At 41.1% G+C, this 21,953-nt stretch overlaps 1 protein-coding gene across 6 annotated transcripts; it reads right to left on the bottom strand.

The window, feature by feature from the left end:
- Nucleotides 1–1,162: 1,162 nt before the first annotated feature.
- LOC131248260 (uncharacterized) lies at nucleotides 1,163–18,500 on the bottom strand. 6 transcript variants are annotated; one of them, XM_058248448.1, is made up of 17 exons: nucleotides 18,116–18,499; nucleotides 10,244–12,231; nucleotides 9,672–10,127; nucleotides 9,305–9,463; nucleotides 8,786–8,953; nucleotides 8,571–8,641; nucleotides 7,999–8,480; nucleotides 7,862–7,920; nucleotides 7,647–7,754; nucleotides 5,706–7,552; nucleotides 5,245–5,353; nucleotides 4,839–5,019; nucleotides 4,531–4,598; nucleotides 4,054–4,163; nucleotides 3,068–3,952; nucleotides 2,099–2,207; nucleotides 1,163–2,007 (listed from the first exon to the last, which is right to left on the bottom strand). In XM_058248448.1, the coding sequence occupies exons 2-17, from the start codon at nucleotides 12,219–12,221 to the stop codon at nucleotides 1,991–1,993; spliced, it is 6,807 nt and encodes a 2,268-aa protein (XP_058104431.1). In that variant the 5' UTR covers nucleotides 12,222–12,231; nucleotides 18,116–18,499; the 3' UTR covers nucleotides 1,163–1,990. The 6 variants fall into 6 exon arrangements, with proteins under 6 accessions (XP_058104431.1, XP_058104432.1, XP_058104430.1 ...); XM_058248449.1 differs by having other exon boundaries at nucleotides 8,852–8,953; XM_058248447.1 differs by having other exon boundaries at nucleotides 2,120–2,207; nucleotides 8,571–8,953; nucleotides 18,116–18,500.
- Nucleotides 18,501–21,953: the final 3,453 nt, after the last annotated feature.

Below are 21,953 nucleotides of genomic sequence, written 5' to 3'. Positions count from 1 at the left end.
GCTCTGATTTTTGGGCCCTAGGCCTAATATGTCATGAAGCACCTGGTGGTCAAAGTGAAGTTCACGTAAACATCATAGTCAACCCTGCCCGAGCTGCAACCATTTGGTGGCGTGGAGGTAGTGTGATGGTAATGATGTAGATTAATGAGGTAGCTTATTGAAAACCTTGCTGAAGAAGGTATTAAAAAAAAAAAGAAAAAAAGAAAAAGAGGCGGAAAGGGAATTGATCACACCCACTATCAACATCTCAAACGAGTTGTACTTTGATCATTTTTACTATTAAGAATTTTAAATATTCATCAATTAACTATTTTAACTTCAAAATATGATTATCCACTCAAGGAAAAGGCTCGGTCAAATATTGGCTATAAGACATCGAGAGCCTTTTTGAGTTTTTCAACTGCGGCAAAATCTGCCTGTACAAGTGTTGCCTCCCAAGTCTCATCTGATGGGCCCCACTGCAATGAGAGCATTTCCCCCAAAAAAAGGTATTCCCAAGTCCTAACCCCTCAGCATCCTGCAACACACCCTGTTGGGGTGCAGCCAGCTGTACAAGTGCGGCACATGGCTCAGTAATCCATCCAGCTCTGGTTGAAGGATTCGAGACCTTCACCCAGTAGAATACGGAGAGATGAAGTGGGGCTCACTAGATCGACAGTGGAGTCACAGACGGTAGGCGTTCCACCTTCAGAGACTCCAATTTTGGCCTTAAAAATGTCTTATTGCTTTAAAAGGCACAGGTATAGAGAAGTGGGATCTTCCAAATCTCCAGATGCATCTGGCACCCAACATGAAACTGGTTACACCTATCTCCTCCCAACTTGTTTATGGAGTTGAAAATGGCAAAGAGTTGTGTAGGACTACATGTATATGGGATCCAACTTGTCAGATGAGCGGCCACAAGATGAAAGTTGGCCACCCCAAAATCATGCGATCCAACCATCATTCAGGCCACACTGATAGTTGTCAATTGTTTTTTACAATGTGGCCCACCTATGATTTGGCATTGATGGACGGCATACCAACAACAGATGGGCCCCACAGGCAATAACGTACAAGTGGGGGACTGCTTCTTCAGGGCATTCCAACACCTTGGTGGGCTCAGTTACTGCATGGGTTGGATGAAATATCACATAAACAGTGAGACCCCATGACGATGGCATACACAACAGCCAGCCCCCCCACCCACAGGCAATAGCATATATAAGCCAGAGAAATAAGCAGCTAAATAACTTTTACACGCCGGAGAGCAACTTTTTAAACATAGTTGAATGACCTATTAAATAAGCTTATACTACAGGGACTTGTAGAGAAACAAGCATCTTCCAATAAACGGTGGCTCTTTTCCACACTCAACATGAAGCACCTAATCAACTGTCCCGATCACCCATCCATGGGCAAAGATGTATGGTCTTGATGTTTCAAAGCAATTCCAGGTAATCCATCCTTCGCCCATACATTATAGCAGACGGTGAACTCTTTGGTATTGTGGTGACAAACAGTCAGCAATCCATCCATCAAACATGACATCAATCTTTCCATTTTAACCCACTGTTCAACACGGTGGCCCGTCAACATTTACAACCCACTGATGGATGGCCCACAAATCTTGTTCCAACACCTCTCGTCTGCGCCATCCATACATCCATTGCATCTAAAACTTCTCAGGTAAAACAATTGGCGAGATTGTCATGCCCGGCACTGCATGGCCGCTGAAAACCTGTTAGTTCCTGCGAATTCAGTGCATACCTGCATGAAAGTATCCAAGCAGCAGCAGCAGCAGCAGCAGCAAAGACATTGGAACTGATGGACTAACTTCTATGACAGATTACATCCTAGGCGCCCATGAGAAACAAAGGATATCAAGTTCAATTGCGCTGTGACCCCTATCAGATTTTATATATTATATATATACACAAACTACAAATGCTAGGGTTTTCCGTCATCCTGCTGCTTTCCAGAGAAATCAATTGCAAGTACCTTCCCCCCCTCAACCATGGTAATTCCCTGTCACAATACAAAAAGTCAAGCTTCGATCATTCCTTTTAAATCAAAAGGCACAAAGATAAAACAGGAAAATATAAATGGGTGTTCCAACCTCGGGAAGAAGAAGATGTACTTCTGTGTTGGCCGGCTTTGACACCCTTTCCACGCGAAAAAGAGGGAATCTTTGTACCAATCAAGGCGTTCTGTAGCCCTTCCAGTAGCTGTAAAGGCAGTAATAGTTTCCACAGTTACTAGACAGGAAGTTTTACAATTGCTAATGCCGACTACGCATAGAATTAACAGAAGATCCACGCCAGATCGTCATCCATTGAGAGCCAGAGATAACACCCCCATTGCCTTCTACTCGGTGTGAGAAGGATTTGGAGTTCCACTCACAAGCATATGCTAGGTTGGCACACTTGCAATCTGGGCCCTCATCAGGTGGGCCATACTGTGCATATTCCCTAGGGTACGCTTGTACTTTGAAAGCTTTAATCAATCTTTTTCAACCACCCATTCTTACCAAATGCTTGTGGCCGACCCGATGAGCTAATTACCTGGTTTTTGGGCCAGGAAGCATACATGGTAAGGATGCCTTGTGAACCAGCCTGGACCTGAAAATTTTTCTGATAGGAACCAGTTCTCATGGGAACCATTTAAGAATTTGTGCATATGCAATCCAGGCCATACAGACCCTTCATCTAGCTTGAACAAAGGGTCAGGCTGTTTGGTAACCCAGGTTGGCCCAGTGAATATCAAGGATGGTCTCCTCCCACTCTGTCCTCTTCACCATGGCCCACCTGAGTTTTGGATCGGGCTGATTTCTGGGGCCTACGGGTTTCATGAGGTGACAAATCTGATGGACGGGTTGGATATCATGCAAACATCATGTTGGATGACTTCTCAAGGAAGTTATTTACGGATCAGTTCCTAGTACGGATCCATAGCACAGGTAGCCCTGCTGGCAGATGTTGCCACAAGTAACCTTAGTAGAGCCACATGTTATGTTGCAACTGGTATGGCAGAGAAATTGAGACCCATTAAAACCACAAGAAAGAAAAATGAATCTAAGAATCAGTACCCTAGACGTCGGCTGAATTCTGCGATTGGACCTCCGGGGCTCAGCAGCATCAGGAATTAGCTTTCCAGGATTATCAGTACGGCTAGAGCACTTCTCATCATCTCTCGCCACCTTTCTACCAGGTGCAAGCTTTCTTCTTGTCCCAGTGTCTCCTTCAATTGCTGAAGATGACTTCTTGGAGGACAGACCATCCGACACAGGTGCTGACAAAAATGACAGGAGGCCCTCACCTGCTTTGAGAGTTGACGTCTCTAAACTGCTCCGTTCATGGCCAGCGAACGCTTTTGCATTCGTTAAAAGATCCTGACCGGTGCCACCAGTCAAAGCAGAGGCAACAGAGATCAAAGAACTGTCCTTCTCAGATAAACTCTTGCTCAAAATGCTCTGAGCTTTTCCAGATTTGGGCACTTTAGGTCTGGAGTCGGCAGCAGCTTGTTCTCGTTTTCCCTTGGTATCAACTTTAGAAGAATTTTTCCATCCAAGAGTGCCTTGCGGCACCAGGTACTTTGTGAATTTAATCGAATCAGTTCTGATTCCTTCATTTATCTTTGCAGACTTATCTGCAACGTAATGCTTGCTTACATCCATGAATTTTCTTTTCTTTCCAGGCTTAGGAACCCCAAAAATCACCCTCGATCCTTCCATCTGCAGGCCAGTCCGCTTCACCCTGACTGCGTCCGCATTGTTCTCCTCCCTGATGTTCTTCCCAACAGCGAATATTTTGTCCTTGGCAGACAATGGCAGTGGCCTTGACTCTTCATGTGTTCTCGAATCCCCAGCGCTTAGTTCATTTGACAGCTTATTGTTCCCTCCAGCCTCGATTTGGGGGCCAATCACGACTTCAAGCCGACCTAGCTTTTGACGTTTTTCCTGGGGAGTATCATTCTGATCATTGCAATATCACAAATAAAATCAGACCGTTTGATAATAAATAAATAAATAAAATGAAACAAGCAAAATATCGTATATTCAATAATAGTCCAAACCTCGTGGGGCAAGGAATTATTTTCCCTTGACCATTCCATCCATTGGTCATCCTTCCAAATGAGAGATGGCCGAAGATTCCAAGCTCTAACGATGGAAAAATCTCCTTTAGCTAGATATAAAAATCCAAAAGCAAGCATTAGATACATCACTGCGCTAAATACATGATCTGGGCTAACTACAACTCACAAAAACAAATTGAAAAAACCCAAGAGATGAACAGAAAATCAATTCTTCACAGCTAAGCTTAAGGACAGAATTATTTATTTATTTATTATTATTACTTTTTTGGAAGATTGAATTAAGGACAGAACATATCCAAGTAAACTAGTCATGTCGCTACAGTATTTCTTTCTTTTTTTAACATTATGTTGCCACAGTATTTCAAAGAGGAACTGCAATTAACAGAGAAAATTGGCCAATCCAAACAGAACATTTCCAATTGAAGTATAAAAAAAAAAACTTTTAGGGAACCACACCTGGAAAATGAACAGTCAATTTTGTCTCATCTTCCTTGCTCTTTTCTGTAACAATACCTTCCCACCAACTGAAAAATGAAAACCAGCTTCCCATATTAAGCAAGAGCTCACCAAGGGAAAAAAAAAAAAAACCCCTACCTGCTTGTACGAACATGGGGTTTCAATCCAGATAAGTTCCAAGTGGCATGTGAAAAATAATACCCCTTTAGATCTGGGATAGCTACCACTAGACTTCCAGAAGTCTAGTGGTTTTTAAATAAATCATTTTGCCAGTTAAAAGCATTCAGATAAAAGTAATAAATGCTTACCCATCCTGCATCCAAGCATCCACCCGATCTCCAACAGACCATGCATAGTTCCCAATAGCTGCCCTGCGTCTCTTTCTCGTTCCTTCGAATTTCACAGCAGTCATAGGATGAGCAATGCGTATCCGGGGAGCTTTATCACCCCCTCCTTCAAGAGGTATCCACTCCTTTAGGTGATCTGGGCCTGCACGAATGAGAAGTGGCACCACAGTAAAGAACAGATATGGGTTCATACATGCTCAGCAGTGGGCATGCACAAGTAGATACAAGTGTTAAAACTAATTCAGTTGCTTGATCCTTCACCTTACAAATAATATCATTTTCAAACAGTAAAGAAGATCACGTATTTCTAAAAAATCAATCTTTCTCAGCGCTAAAAGCAACTGATGGCCTGAGCATTGTAGGGTACCTTCATCCTGCAGAAGTTCATTGTAACATACATAAGCTTTCCCATCCTTCAAGCCAAGTACCTTGGCTGAAAACCAGACACCCCTGCAACCTTCCGCATCGCGAACAACCTAAGAATTGCAACCAATAGTTGTAAGTATGGATCCAATGACAAAGTTGGCTAATCTAACAGCAAAAGCAAAAGGTAGGCCAAGTGAGTAATAATGATCAAGAAGTTTATGGAACTTCAATGGCAAGAAGAAACACATAATTAGGGTTTGATGGTTTCCAAGACCAAAAGAAACTGCATAAATAGGAAATTTTTGTCATGTGTTGAGGGATAAATAGGAAATATAAGTCATGGGTTGAGGGCCTTAATATATGAGGCTACTCAGTTCATCCAAAAACTCCAACACAGAAACTAATGAAGCTTGAATTGAAAAGACTAATTTTTTGTAAGATTATTGAGTTTGTGCCAGATACCTCAACAAGGGATGCCTCCTTAATCTCTTTAGATGTCCCCATCTGCTGATGCCTTTCACCTTCACCATTTTGGATATTTGAAGAAGCTGCTCTTGATCCAACCTCCAATTCAGTGATAACCCCAACAGTTTTAGCATGATCAGACGTTTTACGACCTTTTTGTCCTGCCAGGCCTCCTTCCCCTGCGACAGAACCCTGAAGTATCCCATTTACCATCCTTGCTTCATTCTCCACGGAGAGTTCTATTGAAGGTGCATTCCCTTCGTTTCTAATTTGCAGGGTTTCTTTCGTATTCAGTGGCCTTCTATTGGAACTTTTAATGGATCTATCAATACCTTCATCAGTACCATCCTTGTTCAACTGCTCTCCTCTATGCGTACTGTTTTCTTTCACCGAGTGCTCAACAGAAACTTTTTCTGCTTTCCAGTAACCCCCTGGTCCAGCTTCTACTAATTCGCTCAGTGTTAAAGGTATAGGATCACCCATTGCAATGACTGCTCCTGCTTGCGATACAGCCTCTGCAGCCAATTCTGCTGCTTTCACTACTGCATCAAAGTTCTCCGCTCGTTTTGTGGCAGCTGACGCAGCTTCAACCCTCTTCCGAGCAGCCTCCCGTGCAGCAACAATAGTTGAACCAGAACTGGCGGTTTCGCCCTTGCTCTTCAGACCTGATGAAGGATTTGCCTTGCCAAAATTCTTTCTGCCATCGGGAAGAGCAGTTTCAGGACCCCAGGAGGAATTTCCCATTGGAGGCACATTCAAAGCCTCATCCGCCATCAGTTTAGCTTGCAAAGCAGCGTCAGACGCAACCTTAGCAGCTGCTGCCGCTGCCTTCGCTACAGAAGCAGCTGCTGCTGCTGCAACAGCTGCAGAAGCCAGTTTTGCTTCAACCTCCGAAACTAATCCAGAATTCTTCTGGATGGCTAGCTGACTCCATATTCCTTCACTGTGCCTGATAGCAGCAGCAGCGAGAGCAGCAGCATCGTCAGCATGCAGCTTAGCCTGCTCAATTCTACTGAATGTCTCCTCGGAGAAGATAACCTTCTGACCTTTGTCACCACTGCCTACTATCTGGTAATGTGTGGAAGATACAACGGGAGCAGTAGTTGAAACTGGAGAACTAGCTGTATCTATAGATATAGATTGTGCAGGTGACGGAATCCCTAAGGATGTAGTAAAATGTTTACCAATGGCAGTAGCAGAAACTGGTTCTGTTCGAGCTGGAGTGACTGTGGAGATCTGGCCAAGTTCCTCAGCGACAGATCTCTTTTTTCTCTTCCGCGGTTTCTGATCAGCAGATGCATGCTTGGCAGGTGATATGTTTGTCCTAGTAGCCTCTGCCAGTGCAGTTGTACCGGAGAGAACATTTATAGGACCTACAGTAGGAGGCAAAGAACTCGGAGATGCAAGCTGCACGCTGGAGAGACGCGGAGCAGGTGGGTCCCGAACTGATGCTACTTGAACTGCTTCCGCAATTGGCAAAGAAGAATAATGTACACCAGCAAGTGCTGGAGTTCGTGGAGAAACAGCCCAGGGTGCAGGACCAGTAGAAGCCTGAGGGAGCCAAGCACTGTTGTTTCCTAAGTAGGGCCTTGTGTAGGGAGATTGGTAAGGCGGCAACGGCGAGAGTGATGGATGAGAATCCAGGAGTGGGCCTCTTGGCATGCTGCTGGATGGAAAGACGTCACGAGAAGGGGTAGAAAAACTCCATACCGAGGATGGTACAGGCGTTGTGGGGTTTACAATAGCTGGTGGGGCACCCTTGCTGCCAGTTCGACTAGTTGGGGTGCTAAGGGTTTTGTTCTGTAGGGGACTGCACCTTGATACTTGTTCAGAAACGCGGACACCTGAAAATATTAGCTCTCCTGAGCAACTAAAGACAGTCCTAAGCTTTAATGAAGCTGAAATAACTTCAGGAAGAAAAAAAAAAAAAAAGAGCACCTGATCGAGATTGCAGCGGGCTCTCAAGGTTACTAAGCAGTGATTTCTGACTGTGAAATCTTTCCACAGAAACACGCCATGAATTCTCCCACATGCTCCTCCCGCCATCTGTTTTATTTAAAACCAATTCAACACTGTCAGCCCCCAGAGCAACAGAAAAACATGGAAATGGATGGTGAAATACAAAGGACTGCTAGCATAAGTGATGCACCCACCCCGGCTCACATCTCCGAAGGCTGATACCATACAGGACTCATCAGGTGGTGTACACTGACTGCAACAACATATTAGAATGCAGTCAAATAAGCCAGCTCAACTAATAAACATACATATAAGATAGGAAGCATCTTACATCAGAGATCCATAAACAAATATCTGAGCACGCAATTGCACTTGCTGTGAATCAGTGAAAGGCTGGTGACATAATATTTGTGAAGAAGCCGAAGTATTCAAATCTGGAAGACCAGGTGCTTGAATGGTCGGAACAGAAGATGATCTTGTACTACTGCCATCAACATATGCATATTGCCTCCTCTCTTCAACTTGCATAGCCCTGTTTATAGTTCCATTTGAGTAAGCCGATGCACTGGATTGGTTAACATCCTTTTCCACTGTTTGCTTTGGACGAGATGTTTCTTTAGCAGGCTTCCCTCCAGTAGCAGTTCCCCTTTCAGTCGCACTATCAGCTAACCTAGTTTTATCCTTACCTTTACCCTTGGTACCACGACGCACTCTCTGTTCATCAGATACTTTACGACTTCCATGAGAAGTTTCTTGTAAATTCACAGAACTGGCTTGGCATAATACGGGTGTTGTTGGAGACCCTTCTCCGGTCTTGAGAAAAGATTCAATGAGGGAAAAAAAAAATTAACAGGAGAAATTATGAATTTAAATTTAAGGGTACTACAGCAGTGAATGAAATACCTGAGGTAATTCAAATGGTTTGATATTGGAAAATGGTTTCCACCCTTTGCCACTTTCTCTTTCAGACAGATCTGCCAGTGAGCCAACCACAAATGTGAAACTCCTGTCATCTTCAGAAGTAGATTTAACATTGTCAGCATGCCGATTAATGTCAGAGGGAATATGAGGCAGGTCCTTAGAAACAGGGTCATTTTGATCTAAGGACTCTTTCTCACCACCATCCAGTTGCTCCTTTTCATTCTGTGAAGGCTCGCTACAACTAATAACAGTAGGTGAATCACACTTGGTTTCACCAGAAGTTGGACTACCATTGGCAGTTTCCGTGGCATCAGACGAAGTAGCAGGTTTAGAAGAGCTTTGTTCAACCCGATTCAATACATCACCTGCAAAGACAGATGTAAATATTATATAAGTTAAAGCTTCCAATACAGAAAATAGTAGTAATCATGAACTTCTATAATTTAAACTCAATGTCCGAGTTTCTGTAATCCCATCTTTAGTTAGCTAATTCATGCATAAACTTATGCATTAGTCAAAACTTGATTAAAACATTTTCATCGATTTGGAAGGAATAATAATCCTGAAACGCTACCTCACAAAGTTAAATCCACTGTATCCTATATAAAAATACTTCATATAAATACTGGCATAGCTTCACATAGTCAGAAGAAAAATGTATGTGAAAATTGGATTATTCACTTCTAGCACACCAGAAGAAATGGAAGACATCACACCTTCTGTTGTCAGAAGCAGCACCCTCCCACCACTGGCATCTCCAGATACCAAATTAGCTTCACCTTCGTGTTGATTGTTCTGGCCAATTCCATGAGAAGATCCATCTACAGATGAAGGTATAGGCTGGGTGGGTATCTCAGTATTGCAAGCTGTTTCCCCTGCAACACAAAACCATAGATGTATGGAAACATATGATGCACAATCACACAACCACAGTAACTTACTGATGGTCGATCTGGTTGGTAAATACATGCAACATATCTCAAAGGCAAAAAAAAGACAGTGGCAGATTTGCATTCACAGGATGGAGAAAGCTAATTTCAAAGACTGAAATGGCTTAGGTGGCTTAATTTTCATATAAATTACCTGTAACTTGCAAGGTTGTTACTTTGTACTTCTCACAAGAATTTCCTAATAATTTGGAGCCATCAATTTCTGTCACAACAGATGCATGGACAGTAGGATGGCCTTCCAACTCCTTTGCACATTTCTGAGTGGCTTTGATAGCCATAGATGCTTCAGGTTCCTCCCGGTGTATAGAATGAAAAGACTTCTCAGCAGACAATGACTGAGTGAGCATCTCAGGTGATTCTGCCGCACTATTACAAGCTGGATGTTGCCTAGAATCAGAGGCAGGAAGTGGCCCACTAGCTATCCCTGACTTACAGTTCTCAGTCAGAATTTGTAAACATGGCTCTGTGGAGACTCCAGGGACCGTTTCTTCTTTCTCAGGTACTTTCTGACCAGAGACATCAGCAGCAACAAGGACAGTTGCATCCATTTTGTTACCAGATGCTAACAAGATGGCATCTTCAGTTGACACTGTCAAAAAGAAAAAAGAAAAAAAGAATCAAAGATAAAGAAAGAAAGAAAGAAAGAGCAATAATTAGACTGTAGTTTTTGAATTTTAAGCATCTGGAAAGTTAGTTGACAAGTACCTGACTCATCCCCAACAATATGTTCAGTAGTTAATGTAGCTGTACTTTGACCAGGAGAGGAAGCCTCTACCCTCTTCTCCCTGACCAGAGGATCATCGATTTTAATTTCAATACCTTCTGAATCAGTTGATAAACTTTCATTCTCTTTTTCAAGATTAGGAACATCTGAATGAACAGTATTAACATCATTCAACACAGCAGCCGGTAAACTACTGTCACATTTTTGTGGCAGCTTCTGATGCCAGGGATATGAGACATGCCGCTCTGAACTATAATGGGCTTGATCTGGTAGAACATCCCCTGACAAATTCAAAGTAGAATCTGGATAACTACTGCTATCCTTCTCAATTACTTTAACTAGCATATCCTTCTCCACCAATGCAGGCTCTGGATTCTGGGCATTAAAGACTGCCCCATGGACTTCCAACTCATTGAGACTTTCTACATTCACTCTTGTTTCATGAATCATGCTAGTTGGAGAATGCACAACTGCACTGGAAAAATTTCCCACATCATTAATTCTGTTTTCAGTTAACCTACCTTCAGAATTTTGTGTTTCTTCCACCACTAATAAAGTTGTCTCCAGTTTACTCGCTCTAAGCTGAACATCCATCTCTGCCTCTTTGATAAAAATCACTCTTTCAACTGGGCAACCACTATCTCTTGATAAATCCTCTGGCTTCTTGTGACTATATCGTTCTGTTATTTGAATAAAGGAATCTATCTTTACCAATGGACTGCAAGGATTTCCCAAACCATCATTGCTGCTTCCAGTGTTACTTCCTTCAATACTTTTATCTATTTCTACTGCGACAAAAGATGCCTCCTGTGTGCTTCCTGTAAAATGAACACCCGTCTTGCTATCTTTGCTCAAAATCCCACTCTTCATTTGTTGAGTATCAGCTTTTGACAACACCTCATTTAATTCTTCTGCTATATGCACGGAAGAGTCCAGATTCAGAGCCGAACTGGAAAGATTCTCTGCATTACCAGTACAACTTTCCACTACACGTCTCTCATGTTGTTGATCATCCATCTGAGTATCCCGCAAAACTTGAATTTTATCTTTCTCTGCACCATCTTGTAGCAAATCCCCTGGCTTCTCACAACATGCTACCTTTATGCACCCATCTGCAGCTCCTATAGTAATATTCTGCATGGATATGCCTGATGGTTCCACTTGCATTCTCTCAAAGGTGGCATCATGATTCCCTCTAGCCAATGCACTTACAGAAGAAACATGATCATTCTCATGTGCATTATTTTCCATGGAGGATGAAGTAACCTTCTGGTCCATGTCAACTTGCTCAGCAGCACTAATCATGTGACAGTCAAACTTTTTGTTGACAGGACTCGGATCCAAGTCCACCAGACTTCCATACTCAGATTTACCATCTTGGTGGATGGGTGCTTCAACATGAGCAAGAATCCTTGCTGCATCTGTACTCAAATCCGATAGGTTTTCCAGACATTTGTCAGGAGGTAGTGTAGGATTGGAATCAATTATATCCCCTATCTTAGGGGCAATGGAATCGTCTTGATTCAAGCTGGGATCCATTTGGTTGTTTAAGTTGTTTAGTCCATCACAGAAATCTGACTCCTCAATGATGATTTGTTTGGTGAGCATCTCATCTTGCCCAACTGATTTCAATAACATCTCAACAGATTCAGATGAAGTGGCCTCAGACCAAACATTGTTACGCCTTGAAATAGAGCAAGATTCAGCGGCACTTGAACTGAACTCTATTCCACTATTTTCCCGTGAGAAGTCCTCTATCCAACAGTTTTCTTCTTGATTTTGGATGCCTAGTAAGACCTCTGTTTCAACTAAAGTATCATACCTTAGATGGACCTGAAGGCTTTCGTCAAGGTCAAATTTTGGAAGTGCGTATGACCGTAACCCAGGAGGAAATTTTGTGCTGTCTTCACCACCTAACTGAAAATTCTGGCTTTGGAAATCACTGTCATCATAATCCATGGGTGTATCCCTGCAAAAAGATAAAGAAAAAAAAAAAAGTATAGATATACGTCAAGTCCAACAGAATATCCATATTTTACTGAATTATAAGGCGAGTTGAGAATTTCACGCATCACCGGTAAACAGGTGCTCATGAGAAAAGGGAAAGGATGTGTATGAATCAGCGTGTCTCAACAAAATAAATTTGTTAAATAGATACTGATCTTTTCTTATGGATAACACATGATCTTATTGCAAACAGAAATTACGAAAGACAGAGTGAATGGGGCACAGTTTTTGTGGGCGGTTTGGTCCAACTGCCAACCTCCAAGGCTCCACGTTCTCACTCCCAATTAATGGAACAAATTATTGGAGGAACCATCTATAATAACAGAGCCAGCAAGAACACCAGGAATCAAACATAAGCCATCACAAAGGGCCTTTGTTCCATTTTGGAAAGATCATCTGCCACAGCAATAATTAATAGAAATTGCTGGACTAGTTTCCTTAATAATTGAACCAAAACAACAGCTTTTGGAAGGGGAAATTTCATGTCTAGCTATAAAACACTTCGCTCAGGAAAAAAAAAAAAACTGATACATTTAATATGCAGTGAAGGTTTGTTTGGATGCATGACTAAATTGAATTGCAACCATTCAGTCCGGTCTATTGAAAATCATGAAAATTAATGATGCCTCCTAGCATTCATAATGAGACAGTAGCAAGGTTTAAATCACAGCTACCAAATCAGCACACGGCAAAAGTCCAAGTATCATTTGGTACAAACACTGAAAAATACAGTTGAAAAATCAGCCAAAGCGATGGAAACTCCAATTCAGCACCAAAAATTTGGATACATGTAGTATACACTATGAAGATACCCTAGACCAATTATAGTGTTGGTCAGCTGATCAGGTCGGTTAAACTTGTATAAAGAAAATGGGCGGTTGGGGAAAAAAAATCCATCAGTCGGAATTCAACATACATGCACACTACCTGATTTTTGGTACATGGGATGTTCACAATGCACATTAACTGATGAATGGTTCAGATCTCTAACACGTGTGTCATCTAGTGGGAACCGATCACTGCATGGGAGCTGTCCTATCGGACTAGATTCATGCAATTGTCACCATTTAAAAATGGTGATCACTCATTCTCCTCATGTTTGGCACTCATGTACAACCATCCAGACCATCCAAATTGTGCAGCAAATTGTGGATGGAGCATATCTACAAAAAACACACTGACCAACCAATCCTATTCATCGAATTTGATAAATATCAACAGGCGGCTAAAGTAAAATAGTGAGTGGTCCATATCCCAAGGATGGAATCAGATGGTTACTATCATCTTCTCTGTGAAATTTTTGGGTTATGCTCCATCCACAGCTAGGTTGGAGTGTAGATTTTGGATTCTCTTTATTTCGTGTTGGAGTGTAGATTTTGGATTGTCTTTATTTCATTACAACTACGCGGATGTGAACGGCTAGACTCACCGCCACTTTTAAATGGTGAAAAGTATCACTGGAGCATAGCCCATCAAAACCCTGCACTATGCAATGCCACAACCCTTCACCCTCTAGCATGTACAACACAGCTTTTGTACAAGATACGACATGTGGCAACATGGCATGTAGCTAGAGAGATTTCACCCTGCAACGGGGTGTCCTCCCTAAGCAGATGCCCTTCCCAACAAATCATATGAGTCCGCCAATCAGGTAGGCATATGAGTCCGCCAATCAGGTAGGCAATAGTTAACGAAACAAATGTACAGCTAAAGAAAACATTGTTGAAGATTTATAAGCTGCCCATATGTTTCCAGCATTGAGGACCACCAGTTGAGTGGACCAGCCCGGTGGACAGCTTGGATATTGCGTCTATCTTCCAAGGTAGTAGATGTGATGATACGTAGATGGTTACACCTTGTACACACGTGAACTTAGCAAACTTATCTGACGATTCTAGTGGAATTCTCCATATTTTACCAGCAATGTCATATGGCAATACATATAAAATGAATATTAAATGTGTTTTGGGTAATTCTCCATTAAGGGGCTGTTTGATTTTTAAGTTACCCAGTAAATACATGTAAAAAAAAGTAATTATTACTAAGTTAACCTGTTTGAAATCGGCAAAGAAATTACATCTCAAAAATCGGTCCAAAACTCATTTTTGCTGATTTAAACTTGTGGGACCCATCGTGATGTATGTTACTTATCCGCACCATCCATCCTTTGCAACGGCACATTTTATAGCATAAGTCCAAAAATGAGGAAAATCACAAGTTCAAATGGGCCACACCTTAAGAAACAATGATTGTAAAGACGTGAACCGTTGAAAGCTATTTTCTCCCTAGGGCCCACATTAATGTTTATTTGTCATCCAACCTGTTCATAAGGTCAAATAGTCATAGATAAAGGGAAAACAAAAATATCAGTTTGATCAAAAACTTCTAGGGCCTCAAAAAGCCTTCAATGGTCGAAGTTCAATTCCCATTATTTCCAATGGAGTGGTCCACTTGAGCCTTAGATCTGCCTCAATTTTTGGCTCTGCCCTAAAATGAGCTGACTAAAGGGATGAACAGTGTGGATAATAAACTTATATCATGGCCAGCCCCACAAAAGCAAGCAACGTCTGTTAGTCTCGGGTAACATGAGGTGCTATAAATGAAGGCGGCTGTCAACATCACCTCGAAAATGCAGCGGTAAATACAAAGGTAAATAATTATTACTCATTAACCGTGAATTACCTTTGTCATTGGAAAATCAAACAGCCACAAAGATGAAATTTAAACCACATATTTCAAACCACACATCGTACATTAGGTAATTAGGTTGCTTAAAAATCAGTGAATACTGAATACACATATAATATGTATTTCTTAACTATGGTTTAAATACCTGGACCAGACACCAATCTGAATTTTTGGGCAGTTTGGTCCAAAACAGTCCAACCAGCATTCCCAACTGGTTTGACCCCTAATTGTTATAGCAATGCAAATAACCTTATATAAAATAAAATAGGGTTTTAGGAATGTCCCCACCTTCATGGGGTCATTAGCAATGTCCACAAACATTTTAAATGGCATGGGGCACCCAATCATGGATCTGAAGATTCTGAATTGTTCTTTATTCATACAACTAGGAGCAAGCCATGGTGCAAAAATCATGCCAATCGAATGATCCTTAACATCCAATGAAGAGCATAAAAAATGGATAGTCGAGATTGATCAGAGAAACAAAATAGGTCCACATCTTGAAACATCTAGTTGATAGATCCCACATTGTATTTCTTATGATTCCAAAGTAGCACTTTGGTTTGATGATTTTAACCACGTGATATCTGGCTCATAAACAATGGACGGTCATAAGAAATTTTCTGCACTCAAAGGGTTAGGATCATTCGATCAGCGCGATTCTTGCACCATGGCTTGACCCCTAGGATACTACGGAATGAACCATCCCGATTGATGATTGAGCATCCGAGGTGTAATTTAAAAGGTTTGGGGACATTGTTAATTTCCACATAAAGGTGGGGACATTAGCAAAAACCTACAAAATAAATGGCATAAAATTAACAGAAGTATGTGGGGCACAGAAGATAAAACATTCATCACCTCTGAAGTGGGCTGATGGCTTAACTTTTGCCTATTAAATTTTGTCCCATAGAGGGACAAAAAGAAGTTGACTGACCGTTCGGACCTGAGCAACAAACTTGACCCAGGGAGGTGAAAGACTTGAACCAGACCATTCAAAGAGTCTTTTGCCCAAAACGGTTTTCTTGGTGGCCCACTACGTTCATCTATTTCCTTTTCATCCCCTGGCCCTTCTGGCCTGGTTTTAAAACACTGGATAGTAGCCCTCGAACTGCAGTTCCATTTCTTCAGAGACCAGCTTGAGTGTAACGTGATTGCAATTTGGAGCCCAGATGATTGATAACAAATGCTACAAGACAAAATTATGATTTGGCCATTTCTGCTTTGTTAGACTACTAACTGCAATGCAATTCAATGATGCATCTAAAAGTGGATGGGAGAACCGCAAAAAGAACATTAGCCAAGTAAATTTTCCAAGCAAACATGCAAATGATTCCCTTCACAATGGACAAAGACAATATATTCATACACCCATTACAAACCCTTTTAACCCTTAATTTTAGCATTTAACAAGAACATTGCAGTAACTTTGCCATTTCCTATGTAATTTGGGCATGGACAGAACACAGATACAAGCATCAGACATGGTCAACTGTAAAAGTCTGACTCAGTGACATATCCCTAGAATATGAAAATAATCAAATGCTATATTTTTAATAGCACACAAGGTTTAAAACACATGGTTCTGACTTACAACCACACAACAATGCACTGGCGCTACCATTGCATGATGGTAACAGCCCTTAAGAAACTGTAAAACAGGAAAATGGAAAACATCAGGCACACGCAAAAATAATGGCTGCTTTTACCAGAAAATGGTTTTATACATCATAACCCATTTACACATCAGCTTTGTGGATGTTAGCATCCCCTATATGGATGTTACCAGAAATGGAAAAATGGAAAACGTTTGGTTTTGGGACATGAGGATTCCTCTGTGTGTGTATGTGTGTATTATTTGGTAATTTTATGTTATGCAAGACCATTTTCCAGTAAAATAACCATTACTTTCTCATGGTTCAATTTTCACAGTTTCAGTTTCGTAATGGCTGTTACTGTTACATAAAGGAAACACCACTGCAATGTCATGCAGTCATAAATCATAACAGTGCATGTGTAAACCTCGTGAACTACTAAAAATATAGGGGAATGCTAACAACCCCACCTTCATGGGGACGTTAGCAACATCTCCAAAAGCTTTTAAGTGAAGACATGGAATGGCAAATCACTAACCCAGACAGTCCATTCGATCATTTTTTATTTTTTTATTTTGTGGGGGGGGGGGGGCGCGCTGCAAATAAGCCAATTGGATGACCATAACCGTTCGATCAATAGGATGAAAAATGGACAGCCAAGATTGGCAGAGAAATAAGATAAGCTCCAATCATCATCTTAAAACAACTATCTAGCTGGTCACACGTGGGTTTGTTATGATTCCAAAGAAGTTTGATGATCCTAACCATCTGATCTATGGCTCATAAAAAGTGGACTATCATCATGCCATCATTTAGCAAGACTGTGAAATTTTGAACTAGTGCCTACCTGATTCACTTCTTACCAAGATTAAAGTATCATCCAAAACCAGTACATATGCCCAGTATGGACCGGTATCGTCCATGAAAGATACGGTTACATCGGCCCGCAACAGCCCTATACAGGGTGATACAGAGCAAAATCAGCAGTGAACGAATGATGCGATTCGGATACACTGATTTTACACCTTGTTTCTGACATAAAATCACTAATCAACGCCGTTGGACCATCTACAAGAATAACTACAGCACGACCACAGAAGTGAAATTTCCCACAATACCTTCTTATGTGTTAGTGATGATATGACTTGATAAGAATCACAAAGTGCGAGCATGCGCACATACATCCATATGTCGTGTTTCTCGACTGTAACGTGCAACTGTAATTTTGCAACTCGCTACTCAATTAAAAGCCATTAATGATCTAATTAGCATTTTAAACTAAGCTTTTAGCAATTCAGAGGCTAGAAAAGAATAGTTCTTGGCTTAAAAGAAGAATGATACCGCGACACCCAAACAGTCCCGCAAAACCCTAATTCTACAATGATCAAGGGTGCGCACATCCTTAACCTACGCCCCCAGCATCGATGGAGAAGGAGAACGGCCTCACATGACTTACCATCAAAACGGACGGAATAAAAACCCTAGTTTCTCACTCTTTTCAGTTGCCTGGGATAGTAAAAGGCGAGAAAGAAAAAAGTGTAAAGTGAGAGAGAGAAGAAATACCAGAAGGAGCAGGTTTAAGATGCTAGCTCCCTCCATCCGGAGATGAAATCACGGCCGTTGATCAACCAGACCCTAGATCGTACGGTCCTGCGAGGGCTCATTACCCTAGGGCAATAACCGCCTTAAATGGCAGGGGGGGCGAGTCTCGTCCGGCTCGAAAACCCTAGCTCCTTGACCTTTCGGCATGAATACGAGGAGGCGGAAGGTCGGCGAAGAATACTAACGGCCAGCGTTCGTCAGATTCCGGCTGATCGAGGGGCGTTTTCCGGCGAATCGGCGCAGGAGTTAAAAAAAACCAAAATTAAAAAACGGGGGAAAGAGAGAAACCCTCTTTTCGCTCATGCGCTCGGTTTTTTCTTCTCTCAGTCGCATGACCTCTTCGCACGGAGGCCGGGGAAGAGATTTTTGCTGCAATACATCCAGATGTATAGACTATAGGATACGTCGCGTCTTAGCCGTTTCGATCGGGGCATGTCTTGGTAATCCAAGTGGTTCATTTGATGGAAAAGGTCGTGAAGAGGACTGTTTTGTTTTTATCAATTATCATATTTAAATACTTCCATAATTTAACTATTGGCACTTTAAATATTGACCGTCCCCTTAACCGTTGATTTGTGGGCAATTTTCTAGGAAAATATTATTCTTAAGATGAAATAATTTCTATCCAAACACCCTTTGTTGTGTATCTCGTTAGACAAATGGTTTGGATCACCAAAAATAATAATACGTATTATCGTTAGAGAACCAACTTAAAGTGTAACGGTACGTCGGGACGAACGGTAGCAAACCTGGGGAAGATATGCGTGATTTCCACCTGATGTGCAAAGACGTTGTACAATACCCCTCTAGTTCGCAATATTTACATATTTGCCCGATCGTTCCAATAGAGAGTACTTCGAATTCACGTGCTGCCGCAGTGCAGGAACGGAAGCGTCGACATTACCTATTTTACGCCGCGCGTGAAACACTCAAGTCCTGTGGGGCCCACCATGTTGTATATTTAAAATCCACTCCGTCCATCAGGTTCTATCCTCGATTCTATTCTTCTGAGGTAAAAATCAGATGGATCAAAATCTTAGGAGGATTAAAGAGAAGGAGACAATGGAAATGGGATGCCGACCATACGTTTGTGTGGAAACCACCATGGTTTGTATATTTCATCAAATCCGTTAATAATGTGTAAATAACGACAATGAAGTCATAATAAAAAAATTATCCTGATCCAAAAATAATAATTTCCACACGACATGAACTTATAGGTTTTAAAAGCAATTTACATTATTCCCATTGGTGTGTCCTGTCTTTGTTTTAAATCTATCTAATATTTTGTATATAGGGTGAATATAGTGGTTCTCACCTGATGGACGGAGTATAATTACATATAAAACATTATAGGCCCCACGTAGCTCGGGTATGTTGCGCAGCTGCGTGAAACAGCTATGGTAGACAATTCTGGACTGATGAAAATGTGCTCACATGAAAGTCGCAATGCTTACTCAACCGGCAGGCCACGTGTGCCTTGAACGATGACAGCTGGCGAATTTTTAAACCATCCATTCCTAGTCCTCCTTTCACATGTGGGTTATCAGCTGATGAGCGGACCAGCCTGACTTTCGTGTACGGTCATCCTCATGATGGGCCCACCTGCTCAAATGTTACCCACGGCTGCCAGGTTGGCACGTTGCTAACACTGATGCGAAGGTGCGTGGGAGACGTTCAATCAAAACTACCATTTAGTTTTTTCTATCAAACCTAACAGGGTTGATGAACGGATAAAAAGAAAGGGTTATTCGCGTGGATGAAGATTAGTGAAGCCATTAGTGGCACGCACACTAACATGTCATATGTGTCCAAGACCAATTTACTCATTATAGTATTTTATATATATATATATATATATATATATATATATATATATTCAATCAAATACAAGCCCACACATATAATCAATAGTTTGTATTCAGTTTAGGTGTGCAATTAAAATGTGTGAGTAGTTATACTCACTGAATATTTGATCGAACGTTGGTAACCGAAACGATTGTATAAGATTGAACTTGAAAATCTAGCAATCAATTGTTACCGCGATCATGCAATTTGAGAAAGGGTAGGAGTGAGTTCTTATCAATCAATGGATTCTTTTTTCATTGCGTTAATTATTTTTCTTCCCTCATTACATGTGGCTAATGTAATTATTAAAATAACAAAAATTATCAGATATACTAGAAAGACAAAAACATTATCAATTTTATTAATATTTGAATGTGGCTCATTATAATCGACAAAGTAGAAAAGAACAACTAGAGATAATGAAAAAGATAAATACCTAAGTCATCCGTATGAACAAACGATACAAGCAAATGATTAGCAGGGTGTGACCAAAATTTGATAGCCCAAGCAAGAACTCGATAATCAAGATCCAGCAACGTAAGGTTGTGAATGTTTACAACAATCTTACGGTACAGTAGCAATAGCGCCGGATAGTAGTGATTTATGTTAAAGTTGATAAAAGTTAAAATAAACTTAAAGATAAATGTAAAGAAGATAGATTGTGTTTGACGTGAGCTTGAGCTCTTCATCGATTGCTACTTCCATAGGTTGTCGATATGGCAAAACATTCGTTGGGTTTCCTTGACCGTTTAAGATCCTTCACATTTATGTCCAAATAAGAAGATATCCATAAATCTGAAACTATTAGTTTTCATATCTCCACTTTTACGTAGATGATCACCCATTAGAGATCGTCAAGATAATGCCACATCTAAAATAGTTTGATTATATTCATCTCCACCCTTCGAACCTTCTAATCGTGAAATTGAAGGGACTAGATCTACTCGATTGAGGTCTCTCATTCTTTTGATTCCAATTCGTTCCTAGATGAGCTCATTTCATTGATATCCTAACATTAAGATATCAGTTCAATCTTCGGAATTTCAGAATCTTCATGATCGTTGCGAGGGCTCCAATGGAAAGAACTCCCATTTTAAAAGGATCACGAGAGATGCCTCAATGAGTGTATCATATCTACATTTGTGATAGGATTCTTATCTAGATAGGCCTTTTATAGACATGTTATGTATGCTACCTCATTTAAATGTCACGTGAAATCACGACCATATATCTAAGGGCATGCGTATGGTTCAATCTAAATTATGCATTAATTATGGAAGCCAGATCACTAAAGGAATATATCTTCAGATGCAAGTGCAATTCTGCTAACATCAAACCTGTAGTGTTTACTTCTTATTGGTCTACATCGGTATGCTAAAAATACGTATAAATATCATCTACTCTTACATATGAATGACCAAAAAGAATATAAGGCCTATAGCTTTTTCATGAGGGGACCCACCACATGAAGAATGAACATGAATAAGGTACTACCCTGCTTGTCCCTAGCTTGGAACAAATAGGGGCTCTAGGGACCACCCTGGTGTATGAATTTTATCCACATTGCCCATCCATTTTGCAATATCATTATAGGGTACAAAGCATAAAAATTAGGTTGATCCAAGGCTAAAGTGGACCACACCACATGAAACACTGGTGATAATGACACCCACCATTGAAGCCTTCCAAGGGCCCACCGTGATGGTTAATTGCCATTCAACCTGTTCATAAGGTCGCATAGACCTAGATGAAGAGAAAGCACAAATGCCAGGTTGATCCTAAAAAAAATCAATGGTAGGTGTTTAATACCCATTATGCGGTCCACTTAAAGCTTGGAAGTGCCTTATTTTTGGGCTTGTATCGTAAAAGCACATGTAAAGTGGATACATCGTGTGGATAAAACCCATTCATAATGGTGGCCTCTCAAAGCCATTGTCTGTTCCTAGCTAGG

Source organism: Magnolia sinica, chromosome 6 (assembly GCF_029962835.1).
Source record: "Magnolia sinica isolate HGM2019 chromosome 6, MsV1, whole genome shotgun sequence".
Taxonomy (NCBI): domain Eukaryota; kingdom Viridiplantae; phylum Streptophyta; class Magnoliopsida; order Magnoliales; family Magnoliaceae; genus Magnolia; species Magnolia sinica.
Note: the sequence above shows the minus strand (reverse complement) of the source record. Positions and strands in the feature narration are given on the sequence as shown.